Raw genomic sequence first — 22,250 nt, forward strand, 5'->3', positions numbered from 1 at the left:
TTTTGGTTTGTGTCTTATTTTTTTCCTTTCTGTGATTGGAACTGAGCTGAGAATACAGAATTTAAATTAAAACATTCTGGTGAAAACGTTGTGCACACTGGTATTGCTTTGCTTCTGGAGATGGTTTCAGATGAAAACTGTAAATATCTGGAAGACCATCACTGTATGATCATGTTGGGACAGATTAAAGGCTGGCTTAATTTCTTGCTGTAGAAGGATGCTTGCGTTTTCCTGGTGAATTCACTAAAGCACTTTGATAATAGCAGGAGCTACTGTAGTAGGAGTAATCATACCCTCTCTCCCAGCCTTGTGGCAAAATCTTCATTAGCTTCATCTGTGGGTGACCCATGGTACTGGCCTCAGCAGACCCTGCTGAGTCACGTTTCTCATATCGAGGGGTTTGAGTTGGTCAGAAGTTTCCATGCCTGCATTGCTGTACTTTGGTCAGCACAGGATCTGCACTTACCCTGTTTGGGTATTGAATTTGGTCTGAAAACCTCAGTGGCCCAACCAGATGGAAAGCTGAACCCTTTAACCATGAGGGAATGGGCAAGGAGAGGAGGGAATTAAGGTCTAAGGTTTTCACTGCCATTCTCAATCTTAGTAACTTTGTTGACTAAAGTAATCTGAGCCTTTTGCAGTTCATGTACATGTTGCTTAGACTGCCAAGGCTGGTTTTAAAAAAGTGAGAGATGTAGTATCCAGTAATGTATAGTATTAACAGGGGCAGATCTCAGATTAGCAATTCCAGGACATTTTAAGAAGTCTGTCTAGAGCAGATAAAGCAGGCAACGGTGCAGTATCTTAGTCCCCTGTTTATGACTTGGGGATTTAAAAGAAATCATAAACTAGTGGGAGCAAACTAAAACAGAATTCATAGATAATTTTTTCTGCATTTTTCCCCTCATACTTAAATATGTTTGTTTTAAATGTAACAATTTTCCACAGCTCTTGAATTTAATTTTTTCATAAGCTCATTAATTGCTTAGTCTCCAACTAGTATTTTCTTTCTTTCTTCCTCCCTTTCTTTCTTTTTATTTATTTAGTTTATCAAAGAGTAGAAATGATAATGCAGCATTTTTCTGATTTGATATTTGGATGTTACTTGGACCAAGTAGCTACATCCAAAGTCTCTGAATGTGGGATTCTTTGGCTCCATTCATTTGTCCTTCTCTTACAAATGTTTCATACTAGGGTAAGATATAGTACCGTTGAATATATTATGTCACTTCTTCCAGAGGAGATGCTGTTGTGAATACATGGTCTGAGATAAGAGGTTTTTGTCTTTCAGCAGTACCCCCAAATGTACAGATTTTAGCCATTTCAAGTCCTCTGTGTGCATTCATATGTCATGGGCAAGGCTTCTGATGCCTGCTCTTGAATCTGCTTGCATCTTGCCTGGCAGTTTTGGAGCACGTGTTCTCTCCATTCTGCTGGAATACAAAAAAGGACACATACTCCCTTTCAATGAGAGACTCAGAAGTGTTCAGACATGTAACCAGATGGAAAACAAGGGTGCTTGAAATCACCAGGGTTAGGGCCTAAATATTTTTATGACTCTTGATCTAAACTTTTGGAGGTCCAGGCCAGGTTTAAGAATCTTTTTGAGCTGAACAAAACGCGTTCATGTTGCTTCACGGACTTGTGGCTTTTTTTTCTCTGAAAATGAACAGGTGCAATTTTCTTGTTAAAAGACAAAAAGCACGTAGTTGAAAATGAAGTGTCAGGAGTGGTCTGTTAATGTGAATAGACAGGAGACTTTTGGTGCAATCTGAAGGGAGCTCTTAAAACACCAGGCCTCAAATGCATAGTAGAACCAATGGCCAGGCAGAGCAGCGACCCTGTGCATGCTGCAGTGTTGTGTGGGTGCAGCATCAGGAAAACCTCCTGGTTTATGTGTATGTGTGCATGTGCGTGTATATATATATGAATAAGAGGCCCAAAATATCCAGGGCAAGCTTTGACAAGGGTCTGTTTCTGATGAGCAGAGCTCCAGTTTGCATCTAGGAGCATTGCTCTGTGCTCCCCTTAAGTCCCAATGCTTCACTTAAGGGGCTGGAGGTAACTCTGGTGTCTTCTGCCTGTCTCTGCCCCTCTAGGGGACTCCAACCTGCACTTCAGTAACAGCCACACATCCGTCACCCTGGGCAGCCTCCTGGATGACCAGCACTGGCACTCAGTTCTCATAGAGCGCTTCAACAAGCAAGTGAACTTCACGGTGGACAAGCACACCCAGCATTTCCGAACGAAGGGGGATTCAGATCACCTGGATATTGATTATGAGGTGTGTGAAGCCCTTTAGGTTATAACCTTGGAGATCAGGCTGAATTGATATAAAATGAATGTGATGAAAAGCAACCACCCTATGAGCTGTTTCTTTCCAGCAAAGATCTTTTCTTTATTTAATATTTTCTTTCCAGAGAGCTTCTTTCATAGTTAACAGACATAGGCTATGTCAGTGCAACTCTATGTACAACAGTCTCAGAAAATGGCCAGTCTCTGGGCAAATATGCAATGGATTATGCTTACACTTCAAAGTATGGCAGACTTTGAGCTAAACTAAAAGATATAGTCTGGGTTCTAGTCAAATATTCAGGGGGCAACTGCACTTATCTGTATGGAGAGGTGCTGTGTCATCATGTCCAATGTGATTTTAATGGGATTTTTGCATGCCATCCCTGCATCTGATTGACATGACCATGGGGATACCAGCTTGAGCTGTGACTCCAGTTGCTCAGATTATAGCTCTCCACATAGAGATGAGCAGGTAAAGACCATTGTCTTCCCAGTAGGAATGGAAGACCCTGAGCACAACTGTTAAGACAACTAACTCTGACCCAGATCCCTTCATATCTGGGCTTGTGATGCAGAGCATCCTGGTCTAGGGAGCCAGAGCAGCTCAGCTAAAGGAGGACTGAGCAGAGGAAACATCCTGACTGCCCATAAAATCTGAGGCTGGTGTGCTCCCCTGTGATGAGCCCAAGGCGTGGCAGAGTGCAGTTTATATCACTCCAGCAGTTCAGTGCTTGTGACTGATAGTCAGTAAAAAATACCTTTAAAACTTTTTATATCATCATATCTATATGCAAGGCAGTTCCTCATCTGTTCCCCCCACCAACGCACACCTGAGTACAAATTACCCATGTTCATTTTTATCCCCACGCGCTTGTCTACCAAGCCTTGCTAGCCCACAAGGCACAGGGTCATGCTTGCACAGTCAGAGCCATCACCCTGTCTGCATGCATTGAGCTGGCATTGCTTAAGAGACCACAAGTTTCCCCTCTGCACTTCCAATTCATTTCTCTGAAAAGGATCAATTCCCAGCACACCCAAGAGACAAAAGCAGACAGCTCGGCAGTGGCAGGTGCCTGCTCTCTGTTCCTCTCATGTTTCAGCTGAAATTCCCTTCTTTGCATTTCACAAAGCAGGGTGGAGGGAGTGGTACCTGTCCCCTGGCACTGCTGTACCAAATCATGAGCACATGTAGTAGGGACAGCACATTTGAGCAGTGAGATTCTGTAACAGCTTCAGACTGAACTAGCAAGGGCCAAAGCTGTATCTACTTTCAAGATGGAGTTCAGAAAAGCCAAATGATAGTCATGATCTTTCTTAATTTCAAAGTAATAAAATTCCTTGCTTCCTGCTACAAGGTTGATGTCAATTAGGGAAAACTCAGACTTCAATGTATTTGCAGAACATTTTTCCAGATATTACAAAACAGGAAGCATGGTAGAGAAGATCTTTGGATGATGTAAATCAGCATCACCACTGACCTCTGTGGCACTACGTCCTGGCCCCTGCTGCATAGGATTTCACGCAGTGTGTTTTCTTTCCATTTGCACAGTCTTTCAGTTGAACGTTACAATAATACAGTCTACTGAAAGTTTATCTCAGCACACTTTAGGGATTGAAGGCTTTACTGAGGGTAATAAAACCATTAGTTTGGTAATTAAAATTATTGCCAATCACAAAGGAAACTTTTTTTAGTAATGCAGTGGTGTAATTGATATTGATTTTTCTTCTGGTTTTGAAACCCAGTACAGAGTCCCTAAACAGAAGACTTAAGAAATAGAACATGAAAGAAGGAAAGTCTGGTGTTTTAAGGGAAGAACTAATGATTCTCACTGGAAAAAAACATTGCTACCACATAAGCCCTCATGCCAATAACAACCCTGCAAGTGATGTAAAACAGCAGTCTGTTCCCTCTTTGTTTCTCTGAATTGATCAATGAATACAACTGAGGTGTAAGTTCATTAAGGACTTGTTTTCAAAGAAGTGCTTTCAAGGTTATCCAGGGAGGTTTCATTTGCTTAGGTATCCCATCTTGTTAGGTGGAGTGGGAGGAAAAATAACCCCCAAATTTCCCTTTATTTTCGTAATAATGAGCTGAGACAAGCCTTTAGGAGTTGTGACAGAGGCATAAGGCTCACCAGGTTTCAGCAGCCGTCAGTGTCGACAGCACCACACAGCAGTGCATGCCCTTGCTGCAGCAGATGCAGCGGGATTGCAGCACAGTTCCTGATGCACTGGAACCACTGTGAACTGTGATGACTGCAGGATCCCCACCGGCATTACATCACTCACGATGCTGCTGGTTGCGATGGGAAAAATGAGTAAAAATCCAGTGGTACCACCAGTAGTAAGACTTTGCCAAAAAGGCCAGTGGAGCTAATTAGAAATGAGCTGTGTCATCTGGCAAAAGAAAACGGGATTATCAGAATTTTTGGGGGTTGTGAGGTTTGGGGTGTGGGATGTGGGTTCTGTCTGTCTTTCTGTCTGTCTTTATGTCTTTGTCTGTCTGTCTTTTCTAAAGAATCTAAAGTAATTATGCTCCAAGGATTTTGGAAGCTTTGTTTTCTTAGGCTCTTTATCCTCCTAGGACTTTCAGCCCTCCAGTTGAGTGATGAGTTGTAATCTGCACAATACTAACATATTCCACTACTTAGACAACAGCCCAGCAGAAGTTTTGTTTAAATGTGTAACTTGCGGAACTTCTTCATTACGCTGATCTGTCTCAAATACCACATGCGAGTATTTTAAAGAACAAACCACAGTGAAAATTAGGGAAAACGATTGCAAGGTGCAAATGGGGTAGTTTGCGTGTGTGATACTACCCTCCACTGGCTGAAATCAGAACTGTTCAGATACATGTTTGGTGGAAAGGGTTGACTCCAGCTCTCAGGCAAACCCAGTGCTCTGTGGACATGAAGAGTTTATTCCTCCATTGCTCAGCGGTTCCTGGCCGCTGTGGTCTGCTGATGGGCGGCAGCCTCCAGGCCCATGGGGCCTGTGGGCTGGAGACCATTTGAACATTATCTTGTGCATTGGGTGTTCCTGGGTGGGGGGCTGGTGGTATTGGGTTGGTGAAGTGGTGTGTCAAGGCACTTAAAAGCTGTTTTCAAGTTAGTGAGCTGTCTGTGCCAGCAGCATTTCTCCAACAGCTGTAATGCTGTGCAGCCTGTAATTCCCCTGTTGGGCAGCCAGGACCTGCTTTGTGCTCCGGCAGGATGCTATTAATGTGACTTGTTCTTATATAATGTCCTGCCTTGGCTGCATGGAGTGGGCTCTGCCCTCTTTCTTTTGGGGTGATAGCTAAATACTGTTCTTATTTTTTCCAAAAGCTCAGTTTCGGAGGTATTCCTGTCCCGGGGAAACCAGGAACCTTTCAGAGGAAAAATTTCCATGGGTGCATCGAGAACCTTTATTACAATGGAGTCAATATAATTGACCTGGCAAAAAGACGCAAACCTCAGATCTATACTGTGGTAAGAGACAATAATGTATGCTTTCCTTCTTTACTTCCATGCTGTTGGTGCTGCTGGCTTCACTGAATGAGTGGAGTTCAGATTTAGATATCTATGGGCATAATTAGCTTGTTAAAAATGATATTGATGAGGCTAACACCAGCCAGCACTGACTGCTGTGGTGAGAGTTATTGAAAGACATGTGTGGAAATTAATACATTTCTCTGACTCTCCAAGTGTATTACAATTTGTTTGGAGAAACTTTTTAATTCCTTCTCCAAGATTAAAATGTGTCTTTTTGATGGGATGATAGAAGTCATAAAGACTTCTTCTGGTTAACTCAGTTGAAATCTTATTTTCTGAACCACTCTCCATCACTGTTGTGGAGTACAGTAGTAGCAAAATTTTATTTTGCTATTTGAGTTGGTATTATAGAGAAGAATAAATGTTTCTTTTACTATTGGAAATATTTTAGTTTGTGCCACCCCTTATACTCAGTGTATTGGCAGTTCTGAGAACCATTGACCTGATATTAGTGTCTCTAAATGTGAGATGGTAGAGGTAAAGCAAAAGGAACTATGGTCTTATCCAGCCTGCTAACATAAAACATAAACATAACTTCACTCATAATAATGTCCAAAATTATAGATACATTTAAATATATCATGAGCAAAATAAAGAACATTTTATTTCATAAGTAGAAAGAACAGTGTATTCCCATGCAGCCTTGACAAATTGTAAATAATTCAGCTCTTTATTTAGCTCATGCCTCACTCCTGTACCACACTTTGATATATGCCTTTTGGCTAATACTGTGTCTTTGGAGAATGTGGAGGTGAAACTGCTTCTGGCTCTCATGGCATCTTCTAGTTTGTAGTAATGTGTATAAACAGACTGAAGCTACAACAAAGCAAGCCAGAAGACCACAAGAAGGCTTTCCTTTCCTTATTTTCCCTGCCTAGGGTGAGGCTGAATACACAGGGAAATGGGAAGTGGAAAGGTGATGGGTGAGAAGTGCTGCATTCTTTTGCTGGCAGTCAAGACTTCCTCCAGGATGTTCCCCTAGCCTGAGAGACTTTGCTTTAATAACCTGAAGTTTGATTGCTCTGACTCAGGATGCTAAGGCACAAATCTTATGAACTGTGTTAAATTGCTCTTCTCCTCAGCTTACTTTCTAAAGGGAGCAAAGAGCTCTGGTCTGCGTCTTAGGTCATTAAACAGCTGGTTGTTTTGACAGCTGTGTAATGGGAAGGCCTTCCTAAAGGGGAAAAGAACAACTTTGTAATGTGTTTTCTCTCGGAAAGGGTGTTGTCTGGGTATAACGTGGCCCCAAGCAATGAAACTCTGTTATCACAATACTTGGTTCAGTCAATGCTAGATTGAAGGTCAGGAATCCTGCTCCTTTTGTCAATTTAAGGTAGCAGGGATTTGGCTCCATCTTCCAATCTCCCTCACAGAAGTCATGATTTTAACATGATAGTTTTCAAAGGCTGGTTGCTGTACTGCATTTTGCAAGATTTATGAGCTGATACATGCTGTCTGTGACGCTTAAGTATGCAAAGTGCATGGAAAGGTTGCCACATTCACAGCACCTCATAATCTTAGATGAACATCCTTCTATAGGAAACAGCCCCTGTAAATCTCTGGTTTTCCAGCATCCTTTCCATCACAGCTATTTATCTCCTCTAGCAACTCTCAGGTACTTCCAGCTTTCACAGACTGATCTCCCTCTCCCATCTTCCTGCTCTTCCTCACTTCTTAGCAATTTACTTACTCAAATTAAAATAACTTGTTCTTACTAAGTGTAGTCTTTTGCCTGCCAGACTTCCTCTGCACTAAATGCTTTTACTCAAAGTTCATTGAGGTTTTCAAGAAACAATCCATATCCCCAGGGAGCTGCAAGCTTCTCTGCTTCACGTCTTTGTAGTTGCTAGGGTTGTCTGGAGTGGAAATATGATGAAAGAAATAACACAGAAGAATAATTAAATATGTCAGGGACTTGGAATCACTTCTTCCAACAATGTGTTGTATAGCTGTGTTCCCTCCCCACAAGCTGAGAGATCACCAGAGATGGTTCTGCATTGTTAGTACCCAAAATACCTTTGTCTCCTAACAAAAGGTATTTGAGGACAAACTGGCTGGTTTGAGATTAGAAAGTCATTAATGCTCAGAGACACTAGTTTTTGATTCCAAAAGGTCGGCAGACTTCAACACTCAGTCTGTGCTTCATTCTCTGTGCCTTTGTGAACGTTAACACAGTCTAGTCAGTGAGCCAAACTTGTGGGTTTTCATACCCATCAACTTTGGATTTTTTACTGTTGACATCTTTCACACAAGCAGGGGAATGGTACATCAGCTTTGGAGGTATAGATTTCCTCTTATGAAGTAGTTCCTTATCCATATAAATAATGGTCCCAAATCAGCTGCATTTAAAGTCAGAGGAAGAAACTACAGGTTGTCAATAACAGAGTACTGTACTATGTATTGTCCTCTTGGGTGGTGGCTGTGATTATCATTCTGCCTGTTCTTTTCTGTAACTCATTTGCAGTTGTCAGACTTGCAATAAATCCCCTGGAGAAGACATCTCAAGATAACGAGGCAGCCTGTCTCTGAACTGGAACTCGCCTTCAGAATTCCATTTTTATATTGCCTGATACTTAACCTCTCTATATGGTAGCCCTATCTATTTGGACAGGCTATCTACTCTCTGGGGTTTCTTCTGTCCCTGATGGTATGTTGTGGGTTTTTTTGCTCTGTGTTTTTTTTTCTCCCCTAGGTCACTGAGTGTGGAGAAATGATAAGGGATCTTTTATTTGCTATCCAAAGTGATTACTGGTTTTAATTGCAAGAGGTTATGAGAAGTCAAATTTCTGTAATTACCACTGTTATGGTCATAGGGCTGGACCCTTGGGAAACCTCAGAAAATGCTTTAAAATAATAATGTAAAAATCTGCCCTATTTACTAGCTGTCTTCTCAGCACAAAAGAAGTGAAGACTGCCCATTGTGAGAAATGGTACAGCAGTTACTCGCCCTTCTTGGACAAGTAGTTAGCGGCAGGAAAATACACCATAGGAGCCACATTTACAAGAAGCAGAAGGGGAATTGTCCTTCACAGAAGGATATTTGACCTGTTGATATCTGGGATGGTGAATTCCTCGTTGAAGGATGTTGTGCTTGTTAAGAGTGTATGTAGATGCAGGAGACGATGGAACAAGTTCTAGGAAGATAAATCCATTGAGAATTGCTAAATATGTCTGGCTGAGGGAGTAGTTAAGAGAAAAATAGCTATAGCATCCTGAAAATAACGATAGTATCCTGGCCACCAGTGGTTACCCACTGCTAGTTTCAGGTCGTACTTTTAAAAACTGCTCCAATGTGACATGTGGCCAGGGTCTTAAGTCTTTTCATGTGTCACTGATTTGTGATGCCAAAATAAGAAGCTGTCTAGCTGAAGGAAAGAAATTAAGAGGTCATGAAAAGATGCTGTGTTTGATCTTCTCAGTGATCCACCCTATGTACTCATTGAAATTGAGGAAAACCCTATCCCCCCTTCCCTTCCATCACCTTCAGCTAACAGGAATTGGAGTTGTATTTTTGTTTAGCAGAGCAAACTCTGCACTGACTAGAGAGGAGTGCAAAATATTTGTAAGGCAGAAGTTGTCAGCCCTCAGATAATCTTGAATTTCTACGTTGGCCTGCCATGTTGAATCTGGGAGTGACAATTCAGCACAGCAAGGGATGTGGTGACATGTAAATGCATCACTGTAGTGCCTCAGGGAAATAACCCATTGCCTGCATCAAAGAGCAAGGAAAGATACCTAGTGACAGGAGAATGTAAACTAATAATTCATTCCCTTTATAGAGAATCCAAACATGCTATTTTATTAAGCTGTTTTGAGATACTTTCATCTTGAGAAGAATTTACTTGTCTACACACGTCTTATTCTACCACTATTCTTGCCACTATTGCAAGTTTTGATATACCTGTGAGTATCAGGCTGGTGACTTTTGAAGGCCCCTACTAGGGTTTGGAGAACCAGGAGATAGATTTATCTTTTCTTTTTTCTTAATTGTTTATTTTTCATTAGTTTTTGCACTGCAATCAGACTATAGAAATCATAAATAAATTTGTTGGAACTATTTATTGACATTTTTGACAACTTCCTATAGGACTAAGTTGAATTTATTAAAAAAAATAAACTTATGCAATTACTTAATGAAAGTGTGAGTCACACACACACATTAAAAAGGTAGTTGAGTTTGCTGTTCTTTAGACAAGGCAAGTGAACTCATATTCCAGAAATATTTGATTCCTGTAAAAATAGCTTTTTATGGTTTCTTCTATCTTCCTGTCTGCTGTCTGGGTCTTCAGATGAGTTTCCTTCACATCCTATCTGCACTGTGGAATAGTAAGAAAGTCTATATAGATAGCATTAATTTTAAGGTCCCAATTTATTGTTGCTGGATGGCAGAACAGGATTGTTTTAAAAGGAATTGTGTCACCTCAATCAAGAACTTGAAATAAAGTCTATCTAAATGACAGCTTTCCAGCTGATTTCAGTTGGCTTTTTCTACAATTCTGAAGACTCTCAGTATGTAAATACTTAATCCAGTATGTAGCTCCAATAATAAACTCTCTTTTTCTTAATATAAAAGTTTCTTTGTGTTAGGATTTTGATAGTTGTGATGACCATAAGTGAAGCAAGTCTTTTGGGGAGAGAGACCATATCTTTTTAGAAGACTTGTTGACATATGAGGAAAAAAATTTCACATTTCTGAGCAAACAAGGCCTTTTGGGAGTCATCAGCCTTTAGCAAATTACAGGTTAGAAACAGTTGCTCAGAGTTTAATTTATTACATTATCTAGGTAGTCAAATTGAGTGAATAGGGCAGTTAGTACCTGCTGAGCAGAGGAGGATGTTTCAAGGCAGGGGGTGATAAGGCTGTTAGTCCCTGTAGGAGACCAAGAGAGATGGCTAATTATTGTCATAGGAGTTAGCAGGGAATAAGGAAAATGGAGAAGAATGTAATTTGCTGAAAAGCCAAAGCTTAAATGTCTTTTAAGGTCTTATTCCAATTGCTAAGGCCTTGGAAACTGCTTGGTACTTGGCTGCCTGGCACAACAGAAGGGGGCAAGCTGACCCCATCACAGTCAAAAGCCTGGAGTATGTGCATTTCATACCAACCATTTAGGCTGGTGCTGTGCTATGATACACAGATGATTGGAATTTAAAAGAGCAAAATCTAATAAAGAAAACTAATACATTAAAAAAAGTTGATAAGAATTGTTTTCTATGCCCTTTTCTACTTTAAGATATGTGCCTCTGTTTTCATCATAATAATAATACTTAAATACATAATAGTAATATACTAATAATTAAAAAAAAAAATCTCCTTCCTGTTGTGTTTTGTTCCAGGTGATAAAACCTCATAACCTGTCGATCAGTTTACCTTAAACATGAACAAAAATTGCGCTTGGATTGTGCTAATTTGCCAGTTTGATCTAAGACATCTATTTTATTCACTTCTAGCAAGGTGCATTTGAATGGCTGGATTCATTCCTGCTTGTTATTCAAATGAGAAAAAATATTAAGTGGTGTATATTTTTTTGTGCTTCTTCCTGTGCTCTTTTTTTCCTTTTCCTATCTCTCTGAGGGAAATGATGTATGATTTTTATTAATGAGCTCTGTATTTGCTCCCATCTTTTGTCAGCAACTCTTAGCTATCGTACCATATAATGAAACACTAATGTACAGTTCCTATGGGCACAAAAATAGTAAAATCCTTTGTTCCGTTTCTGGTGAGTGACATAGTTTAGGAGTCTGAGATAACATCCAGAAATGTCTAGCCAAGCATCTCATCCCTGATTCTGTCACAGTTACTATGTTTCAGTTTTTTCAAAGCTTTTTTTGTTAAATGCTATTTTTTCCATATAGGAACTTTATCTTAATGTAAGCAACTTAAGTCAATGTGATAAACAATTAGCATTTTATTGACATATGTGATACCTAGAGTGAGTAAAGATAGGGCAGTTCTCTATCACAGGGGTGATTTTCAAAAGGATACATTAATTTCAATGAAATTGGGATCAGGAAAGCTTTCAGATCTCCATGATGAAATTTTGCTCAGAGAACGAGAAACCCACCTCAGTATAGGAACTTCTCTTAAAGTATGAGCCCTGCTCTTGGGATGAACTAGTTGCTTACTCAGTGGACTAGTCCTAATGCAAGTAACACTGTGTGTCTTGGTGCTCCCACATCGTCTTTGAAGACAATTTGCACCAGTATTTCAGAAGGTTGGAGCTGATATCTCACTTTGGTTTGCTTTTCATTCAGTGCTTAGCAGTGTCTTGATTTGAAAAGTACTTGAAATCTATGTGGGTCTCCTGACATCTGTTCTCCTTGAGACAGTTAATTTAAAAACAGGATTTGAAGGGACCTCCCCAATTCTTAAAATCCAGTTGTTCAGAGTTGAATGACAATCTTTCATCTTATCCTTTTAAAACTGCACCAGAGGTCACCTTTTTCCTCTGTTACTCTCTTTGCAAATTTGTCTGTAATCTCAGTCTCTTCACAGCTAGAAATAGTCCTCCAATTTCCAAGCTAGACGTATTCTTGCCAGTTTACCCACATTTGTGTCTCAGCCAGGCCTGGGATTTTAGTCCCTTTACCTGTCATATGAAATAAATTTTCCTTTCTAATCCTCTGCAGAAAACAAGATATCCTTTTTATTGGATAATATCCATAGAGTGATTAATGAGGAAAGTGCCCATTTGATGCTCTAACCCACAGGTAGAATGAGAGCTTAGAAATACTCATTTATTGTTCTTCCTGTTCAAGCTGTGATCTTGGCCTGTATCCTTTGGTAGGCTAAATGTTGAGGATTTCAGTTCAGCTGTCAGTTTGAATAATCTCCCAAGTACGTATTACTTTTGATTAGTATTCTGTGAGAGCGAGGGAGATGTATCAGAAACCTGTCACCTATTGCCCAGGCTGTGGTGTTGTAGCAGTCTTCTCTCTTCATTCAACAGTACATAAAACTGCATGAAGAAAGGCTGGAAAAGACTGAAATGATTCATTAAAGTTATGCAGGTTTTATTGAAGTCCCACAGAAGTCACTGGAAAGACTCCAGTCAGATTTGGATGAGGTTTATGGCTCAGAGGATCTTCTATGTAATCCACTTTTAATCTCATCACTTAGCAACTGTGTTCTTCCATTCTCTTTTTTAATTGGAAAGGCTCTGATTCTTCCTTTAAAAGTGCTGTAGCATGCTGTGCCTGTTCATTCAATATCTTACTTGAACAATAACCACCTCTGCAACCAGTACCCTGCCTGCAGAAATCTGGGGTGCTTGCACTCTTGTCTTGAAGCAAGTGTCATGGTAGTCAGTGAACAAATTGCAAATATCTCCGTTGCATTTCTAGATTCAGAAGGTTTCTCTTGTAAGAACAATAAGAACTCTTTTGGAAAGTTTTCAGTGCTTGTGAGAGGAGTCATTGATCAGTCTGGAGATGATGGACTCAGTGGAATTCTCAAACATCACATGATAGCTGGAATTTCCAGCAGCTGGATAGAGCTGAGCGTCTCTTTTGTTTTCTTTAGGGATTAGACTCTTCTTATCCCATTTCCTAGCCAATGAGCTTTTACTTGTCAGTTAAACTGGGTTCAGTTATAAAATCAAGTGTCTGCCAGAAGTCTTGCATGTACCCTGGAGAGTTCCAGAACTGCTGCCAATTAAAGCAAAATGCTCCTGATCAGATGCAGGTTTAGGAGGAGCTGTTTACTTTTCTGACTTGAACCTGCTGGAATAATTTGTTTGAGAATAACATTTAGGGCAAATTTAACAGTTTTTGTAATGGGAAGCTATCCCACTTCAGTGGATGAACATTTTTCAAAGTAGCTGTTGCGTATTTCTTTTTCAAATTTTCATGTTATTTTCTCTAGGAAGGTAGACAGCATTGGTCAGTGTAAGGACACCAGCAGCTACTGCTGGTGTGTATTAACTACATCATCTGTTTTTGCTTTGGAATGCTGCTTTAAGAAGGTGTTTCCCTCCTAAATGAGTCGGTTGAACTGATTTAAGTTCCCATGGCATCAATTGGTTTATTTAACGTTTTTTCCCAAATGTCCCAGCTAGTTTTTAACTCTGAGTAAAATTAGTTTTGGCTCTTTCATCATGAAGGTCTCAATTCTTGAGTAAGAGTAACAAAAATACCTTGTTAAAAGAACCCTTGCAAGAGGCCTGTTTTCTATCCCCCAAATGTACCTTTAATCCTATGTACACAAAATATTGCAGCACTGCCTTTATGTGTTCTTGTGGCAGGTGGGAGCACGCGTACTCTGCTGCAGGGTAGTCAGTGGAGAGGCTACAGAGCTTGAAGTCTCACCAGGTTAAGCATGGGGGGAGATGTGTAGGTGCTGCCTATATGTCCCAGCATTGGCCATGGGTTCAGTTCACACTCTTTGCTGCTCCTGTCCCAGTACAAGACTTCTGTGTGGATGGCATGAATTACTAGCTGGTGTAGACAAGATTGTTGCTGAGTTTTTCAAGGGGTCACAGCAATCCATGAGTTTAGGACTAGTTGCACGTGCTGAGAACCTCATATGAAAAGCAGACAGAAATTTGACCTTATATTTGGGCCTATGCATATGCATCAGGGGTACTTTGCTATGGTGTTGCTGTAAATAGCTGAAAGCTGAAATTGACTGCACAAGGTCTTTACTGGCTTATTTTAAGGTCATGTGAAAATTTGTTGTGCATTGCAAACATGTTTTTTCATTTTAGCATTCACCTTCTCTGGCACCATTAAGTCAGTCTAGGCATAGCTTGTCCTGTCTGCAAAGAGCTGAAACAAAAATCCTATCCGAATGTTGCAAATCCTCCCCTCTACAGTCTTGCATTTTGTTACAGCCTCCCACTGCCAGTGAAGCAAATTAGATACTTCAGTGCAGACTCAGATAATGTTTGAACTTTCCTCCAAGCTCCAGTGTTATGTATGTATGAGATCTGTAAATGTTTTCCTGCTTTGTGTGGAGTTATTTGAATCACTGTAAATGTCTAAAATTCCAAACAAAATTTTTCTTTCGCATTTTAAATGTCTAAACCTTTAAAAAGCTCTAGAGAAAGTTAACCATATTTGTTTATATCACTGCAGCTGACTGTGTTTTCTGTAATTTGTCATGAATTTGGTTGAAAATGGAGGTGGAAATATAACAACAATGACAAAAAAAAAAAAGCCTGTGGCATCTCTTGTGCAGGCAGAACCCAGCAGGTAGTAGAAACTTTTTAACTGTTGAGATCAAATTTCCTACTTCCCACCTGACTAATGTTCAGGTGAGTTTGGGTAAGCTTTGGATTATATCTCAGAACTCCTTCTAATATAATATATCCATACATTCCTTTTGCCATTGGTAAATCTGGTATGTAGCATTCTTCACCTAACAGGGCCAGGAATATGTAAGTAGCTTGATATAGATATGTATCTATCAAGGGTTGTTTCATCCAGTGATAACTTGGTCTCCTTCTAGCACTTTATTTATTTTCTATTTTAAAATAAAGATTAGAAAGACATTTGAAAGTGATAGGGAACAGTTCCATCAGCTGTCTGAGATTTCAGAGAGGAATTCCCCAAGCATTGTAAACTTCCTACACATCCATCAAGTGCTGTTCATTATAATTATCCTGTTAGAGTGAGTTCTGTTGAGAAACAGTACCATGGAGAAATACTTTTACTCCAATGTTTGTATCAGATTCCAGTTGGTATTTTGCAAAGCAGCCTAGTTCAAAGCAAGCTGTCTGTAGCAGTCTCCTGGAGTGGCTTTGAAAGTCATGACTCTTTAAATGCATCTCAGCTTTATATATTGTTAAGGTTTTATTACATGGCTTGAATGACCTAGTTGGGTAATCTACAATGGCTGAACAAAATGGTGGAGTCATTTCTTCTACAAACTACAATGGTACATGCACGTACAGATTCTGCTGACTGCTTTGAGTAAATGTGCTGCACTTCTGGGCAAATTATGCCATTGATTTCAGGGCTGGATGACTGAGGTAATCAACTAAGTTTGGCATTGAAATAGTGTTGGATTTTACCATGCTTGCTGTGTGTGTAATGTTTTAATAATTCCTCAAAATTCCCCATGAAAACTGTAGGACCTAGCACTGTCCAGGAAACATCACTGTTGTTTCATCCCACTGTAAGTACTTTATTCAAGGGACTTTTTCTCTGAGTTTCCTTATGAATTTTGAAACAATTTCTGAAAAATTCTAATTCTGGTATTATTATTATGAAGTGGACTTTTATCATTTGGAGTAGCACAAGACTGTGTCACTCTGGGTGAAAGAAAACATAACCAGTACTGCTACTGCAAGCTATATATTGAATATTTGAAACAAACCCAGGAAATTTGCCTCGCGTTTTGCCCCATGTAGTAGATTCAAGTGGATGAGGGAATTATTGCTTTTAAGGTTATGTAGCATTGGTGTAAATGGGGAAAAAAAGTACTGTCATTAATGGCTGATTTTTGGCTTCAATTTAGAATAAATCTAGTCTGTTTGGTAGGATCCCTGTGCATTGGAGGATGCTTTTTTCAATTGCAGCTTGCCTTGTTCACATCCCTGTAGTCCCATCAGTGAAAAGCCAATGCAGGACACTTGTATCAAATCCCACAGCACATGAAAGTGCAAGCAGACTTGCTGTTCCTTTGGTGTCAGTTCCTGAAGTCAGCATAGATCCAAATGAGTTTGATTTTCTTGACATAAAGCTAAACTTGAGCTTGACGTGGGAGGTGCTGGGAAACACAATGCAGATGTGGCCATGTGGAGATGGTCTGTCTGGGCTAGCAAATAAGCCATTCTTCACCCAGGCATGGTCTCAATACGGGATATTTGGATGTGTTTAGATCCTTCTAAGAACTGAGGTTTTGAATTTTGATCCCCCTTATTTGGGGTGAAAGTAAAATATTTAAGTCAGATGTGTTTTCCCAGAATGGAGAGAGAAATTTCCTAATGAGTTCCAAAGATTTGTGTCTCAGTAACAATACCTATTTCGGCCTTGAGGGCCATTAGAAATCCAGTCAGCTTATTTAACTACGGATATTTTAGGATGACCAAAAAAAAATTGTTGTGTTGATTTACATTTGATTTTCATTATTTGCAGGGGAATGTGACTTTTTCTTGCTCAGAACCACAAGTTGTTCCTATCACCTTTGTCAGCACCAGTCATAGCTACTTGCTACTACCTGGTACTCCTCAAATCGATGGTTTGTCAGTCAGCTTCCAGTTTCGAACATGGAATAAAGATGGCTTACTTCTGTTCACCGAATTGTCTGAAAATTCAGGACCTCTCTTGGTTTACCTCCATGGTGGGAGATTGACACTACTTATTCAGAAAGAGACAGAGAACCCAGTGGAAATCAGTGAAGGTACTCAATTTTTATTTACTTTCACCTGTCTCCTTTCAAAATACAAAGGTCCAATCCCACAAGATAAAAGGATGATGTAATAAGGAAGCATCCAATCTTCCTTTCTTTTTTCAAATTTTATCTTGCTTTCTAGTATAGAACCACTGTGTGCAGCTTGAGGTAGATCTAAGCATGGAAATCTGGCATCCTGAGATCTCCAGACTCAATCTACCTGACAATTAGCTCAGCCTCTGTGTTCTTAAACAGTCACACTAAATTTTCATCAATCAGGTCACATGAAGACCTTCCTGTTTCTCATCCTTAGATTGTGCTGAAGTCAGCTGGGAGCCAGCTCAGCCGCTGCACCATTCCCCATCACAAGTTAAGACAGCCTCAGAGCTGATTTTCTTCCTCTGACTGTAGCTTTACACTCTCCCTTTAAGCTATGCTCAGAATAGAGAGGGACCATGGACTTTCTCTGCTCACACTCCCTCACTGGCTTCCTTAGCCAGTTTGCAAGTTGCTTTGTGCAGTGCAGCTGGTGGGATGCAAGAGGGTGAAATGGGGTTGTCTCTCTGACTTAAAGTTCAGAGGAAATTGCTTGTAAACACTTACCAGAACAGATATGCATTGGCTCACAGAGAAAACAGGGAAACAATTTCAGACTGTACAATAGAGGCAGGACCAGAGTAGCCCAGCTGCCATCCCAGTACAACCTTATAAGCCATGCTGGCATCCCAAACAGAAATGTTCTTAGCTCAGGGCCTGTGCACATCCCTTGCTGCTATGCAGCCATGCTGGGTGGGAGACTGGGAAATTAATTTTCTGCATAGGTTGAATACCTATTTTCCAAAGGTGAATGAGTAATAGACCGATGAAACTCAGATGGAACTAAATAATAATAGTATTTTCTAAAAGAGCAGCTGTTTAAAAATATGTAATATTAAAATATTCCCAGTACAGACTGAAAGAGGGCAGATGTGTCTATTAAAAGAAGCAGAGATAAAATCTGACAGAGTTGTCAAAGCAGAGCTGTTCCGCATGTGTGTTTCATTCCCCTTTATGACAGAAAATGAGGCAGCCCTGCATCTATCCTCATTCATGTAGATTGGTACAGCCTTAGCTTGCTGCAGCTGAACACTGAAAGCTGCATTTCCAGCCTTTATTGCAATCTTAATTAAATTGTAGACAAAGCTGAGACAGTGTCAATATTTGGTTGGGTGTATTTGTTTTATGCAGTTCTGAAATCATGAACCTGAGCCCAGCCTTTGGTATTATCCAAAACATTGCTAAACTGCCTACTTACACGTGGAAAATATGCAGAAATTGTAAGTGCCATGTTCTGCAGATGTCAGATACAAAACTCATGCTTCCTCAAGGATGGAGTGATTTTTGCCCCAAACGGGACCTATTTTGTTTTGACATCTTTTTAAACTTCAGCAACATATTTCACTTCAAAATGGACTTATTCTAGTTGAAAAATCATACACTTTTGCTGGAAAACCAACCTCTTATTCTATGGAAATTGTGCATGCATTAACAGCCATTACTGTGGAAATTGTCTCATTTTCAAATTCATAATGAAATGGCTTTTCATACACAGAGCACCCACAATTTTTTTATTTTGTTTTGAACTGTTCTCACACCTCTTTGTGTCACTAAGTGCTCGTTTGTTTCTTCTGAAAGCTACATTAACGAAAAGTATTCCATTAGGGAGGGGAGTAAATACTAGTTGTCTGTGCCTGATCTCAGTGACTCCAGCCTGACGGTAGTGTATTTTGAACTGTAATTAGGTTACTTTTGATCTGCACCACTGTGTGTGAGCTCAGAAGCTTTCCCACTGATTTTCACAGCTGTCTGAATAGAGGATGTGGAGTTTCTTTGTAGCTGTGCGGTGCTATTTCAAGAGCCATGAGATGCAACACTGATTTTCAGAATAAGGAAACAGAGAGGTTATTTCCCACTTTGCACAAGTGTCTAGAAGAAAAAGAGGCCACCCAGTACCATCATCTCTCATGTACCTTCACAGGTTCCTGGTCAGAGCAACAATCCCAGCTCTCACAATACCCATGTCAAAATCCAACATAAGGATTCCGTACATCCGTCAGATAGTCTGTGTGCTAACTTACTGCTGAAGGGTTTTAAGAAACAAAAATCCTACTGATAGCAACTGAAGTTTGTCAGGTTTCATACTGGAGCCTGAGACAGGATATGGCCATCTCACTGAATCTAATTCTCTGCAATCTCAGGCATGTATTTAGTACCAGAAGCTCAATAGAGATCTTCTCTGCGTCCTTCTGTAAGCTATAAGCATTTCCCAACACACTGAAGATAGACATAAAACATAGAAAGTGGTAATAATGTGCTACCAGAAAGGTAAAGGGCCTGACTAGCTTGATGAATGCCTACAGTACCAGAAGCAGGTTAGATTAAAATGTAAGATGACCACCTTAAATACTCTCAAAAGCTTTTCCTTTCTTGGGCCTTTTCTTCTACACCAGTTTGTTTCCAGAGGTAATGAGTTCTTTTCAGCTGCCAGTTCTCCCGTTTTTGGGGTCAACTGCACATTCATGATCACAAGTTGGAAGCAAAAGGAGGCCTGAAGAACACAGTTGTCTCCTGCACCTCTTTATTCACTCCTTGCACTTGTATTTTCCCAGGCACCAATCTCCACGATGGGCTTTGGCATTCTGTTAACATCAATGCCAGAAGACATCGCATTACCCTGACACTGGACAACAACGCTGCCACTGCTAGCCACGCAACCACTGTCTCAAGGATCTACTCTGGGAACAGCTACTATTTTGGAGGTGGGTTGTTTCAGACAGATGCAGGACAGGTTTTCATGATGCAGATCCTCAGGTGCTCACCACTGATGTTTCCCCAGGTGCACTCTGTTTGCAGCTAAGAGCAAATGTTATAATAACTGATTTTAGACCCCCTATTGAGCTGCAATGCAGACAGCACTGTGGGAAGATCAAAGGGTCTTGGTCAACCCTGACAGAGAGAGAAGGAGCAGAAATGCTAACACAGCTGTAAAAGTGGACTACTGGTAGTTGTAGCCAATGGGTACCTACATCTAGCTGGCAAAACATGCAAAAGCTACATAGCTATCTTAGCCACAAGTGTTTTTTCTAGTTAAAAGTCTGAGGACTATGAGTATTATTAATATTCCTGTAGATATCACTGTCCTGATCAGGCTCAGTGACTTTAGACTTCAGAGCTTAATTGACATATGGCTCAGATCTACAAAGGTATTTAGGTACTGTGCTTTCACGGAAATGAATGTAGGTTTAGCTCAATCGTGAAAATGGAAAGAACAGTCTTGAAAAATACTGCCTTCTGCTTTTTTGGAGTGCAAACATTAATTTAGATAAAGGGAGTGTCATCAACTGTCTTTTTAATATATTTCTGTGTAGTGCTTACTGTAGTGAGGCTCTGATCTCGATGAACCCTCTGGATACAGCACTAAGTGAGGATGCACAGAAGGCTTTGGATCTCAGAGCTGGCCAAATACTGAGGAAGCTCAGATACAAATGGCTTCTTTCTTGCTGTCCGCAGAATTTCATCCTTTTACTCCGTGCATTGCCTCAGCAGCAGAGTGTAACCCATAATGATTTTACAATTTGCACAGCTTTTTTTTATGGGAGTCAGCTGCTATCGACTGTGGAGTTTAAAGAAGATGGAAAAAGAATTTTGATTTTGCTTAGCACATGTGAAAACCTCATACTCTGATATTTCTAGTGGGTTCTCTTTTTTTTTTTTTTTTTTTTCTTACTGAAGCATTTATAGCACAGAAGGTTGTGTAGCACAAGGAATGAAACCACTTGGAATAATGAGCCTCCTAGTTCTTGCATCAGGAAATCCCAGCAGAAACAGATGAACATTCCAATATTCTTCTCTGCCTCTTCTCTTTTTTTCCACAGGGTGCCCTGACAATTTCACTGATTCCCAATGTTTAAATCCCGTTACTGCTTTTCAAGGCTGTATGAGGCTCATCTTTATTGATAACCAGCCCAAGGACCTAATTTTAGTTCAGCAAGGCTCCCTGGGGAATTTTAGTGATTTACACATTGATCTGTGTGGCATCAAAGACAGGTAATTGTTTCCTCTTTCTTGTATTTGTTCTTTTTTTCATCCTAGTGGTTTATAAATACAGGTTGCATTAAGTGAAAATTCTAATCTGACAACATTACGGATATTAGGCATAATAGAGCTACTAATGGAAAATATTACAGCGAAGATAGGAGGACTGGAGGGGAAATAGCTTCAATTACATGAGGCTCTCTTCACATTGACTTGTAGCAAATAGAGTATGCAAATTCAATCAAACTACAGATTGGTGAAAGGATTAAATTTTATGCATAAACAATATTTGATTGCTTTGAAGTTTTACAGGAAAATGAAAGAGAAGGAAAAATTATTTGATTCATCAGAACATGTCATCCCCTTAATATATTAGCTGTTTTTGCTTAAGTAGATCATTTACAATTTTTCTTGTTAGCCATTACAGCACAGCACGTTTATCATGAAGATACGGTACACCTCATGCAACATACTGCCCATTCAGTAGGACAATATAATGATGAAATGTCTGTATCTACCAGAGACACATTTCAGTTTAAATACTGATCTGAATTCCTCCTAAGATGAAACCTGACACGAAACCCACATTTTCTCATAAAGAGTAGAGAGGAAATAAGCAACCAATTTTTTTTTAAGTATTTCATAATTTCTCCTTTACTTCCTCTGGATTTTTAGTGTCTAAATATTTCTGAATTATTTCTGAAAATGTGTACTTTGAAGTTAGTATGTGGAATAATAGGCTCTGATTTTGTTTTTTTTTAATCTAGCTAAGTTCTGAAAAATGGAAATGGAACTGCAGGAAATTTCATGTACTTCAGATAGTTGAGGGAGTAGTAAGGATATTTTGGAAATACATTAGGAGCTTAAGCATTTAATGTAATTTTTTCAGACATGTTACTTAGGTGGAGCTGAAGGCCAATCTCCATTATTGCTTACTGTAGGAGGGACCAGCTACAATCTTTTCAAAAGTGGGCAAAACCTGTTATGTGAGACCTTTGTGCTCGTCTTTGTGTGTT

The 22,250-nt window shown here is 39.9% G+C and overlaps 1 protein-coding gene across 1 annotated transcript in view; it reads left to right on the forward strand.

Annotated features, from left to right (window-relative positions):
* Positions 1–22,250, forward strand: part of CNTNAP5 (contactin associated protein family member 5) — a 294,595-nt gene that overhangs the window by 139,753 nt on the left and 132,592 nt on the right. The window contains exons 6-10 of the mRNA XM_074828793.1: positions 2,100–2,284; positions 5,622–5,765; positions 16,905–17,169; positions 19,809–19,958; positions 21,075–21,246. Coding sequence (XP_074684894.1) covers positions 2,100–2,284; positions 5,622–5,765; positions 16,905–17,169; positions 19,809–19,958; positions 21,075–21,246 — 916 coding nt within the window. The remainder of the gene's footprint in view (positions 1–2,099; positions 2,285–5,621; positions 5,766–16,904; positions 17,170–19,808; positions 19,959–21,074; positions 21,247–22,250) is intronic.

The sequence above is a fragment of the Strix aluco genome, chromosome 6, assembly GCF_031877795.1.
Source record: "Strix aluco isolate bStrAlu1 chromosome 6, bStrAlu1.hap1, whole genome shotgun sequence".
Lineage (NCBI taxonomy): Eukaryota > Metazoa > Chordata > Aves > Strigiformes > Strigidae > Strix > Strix aluco.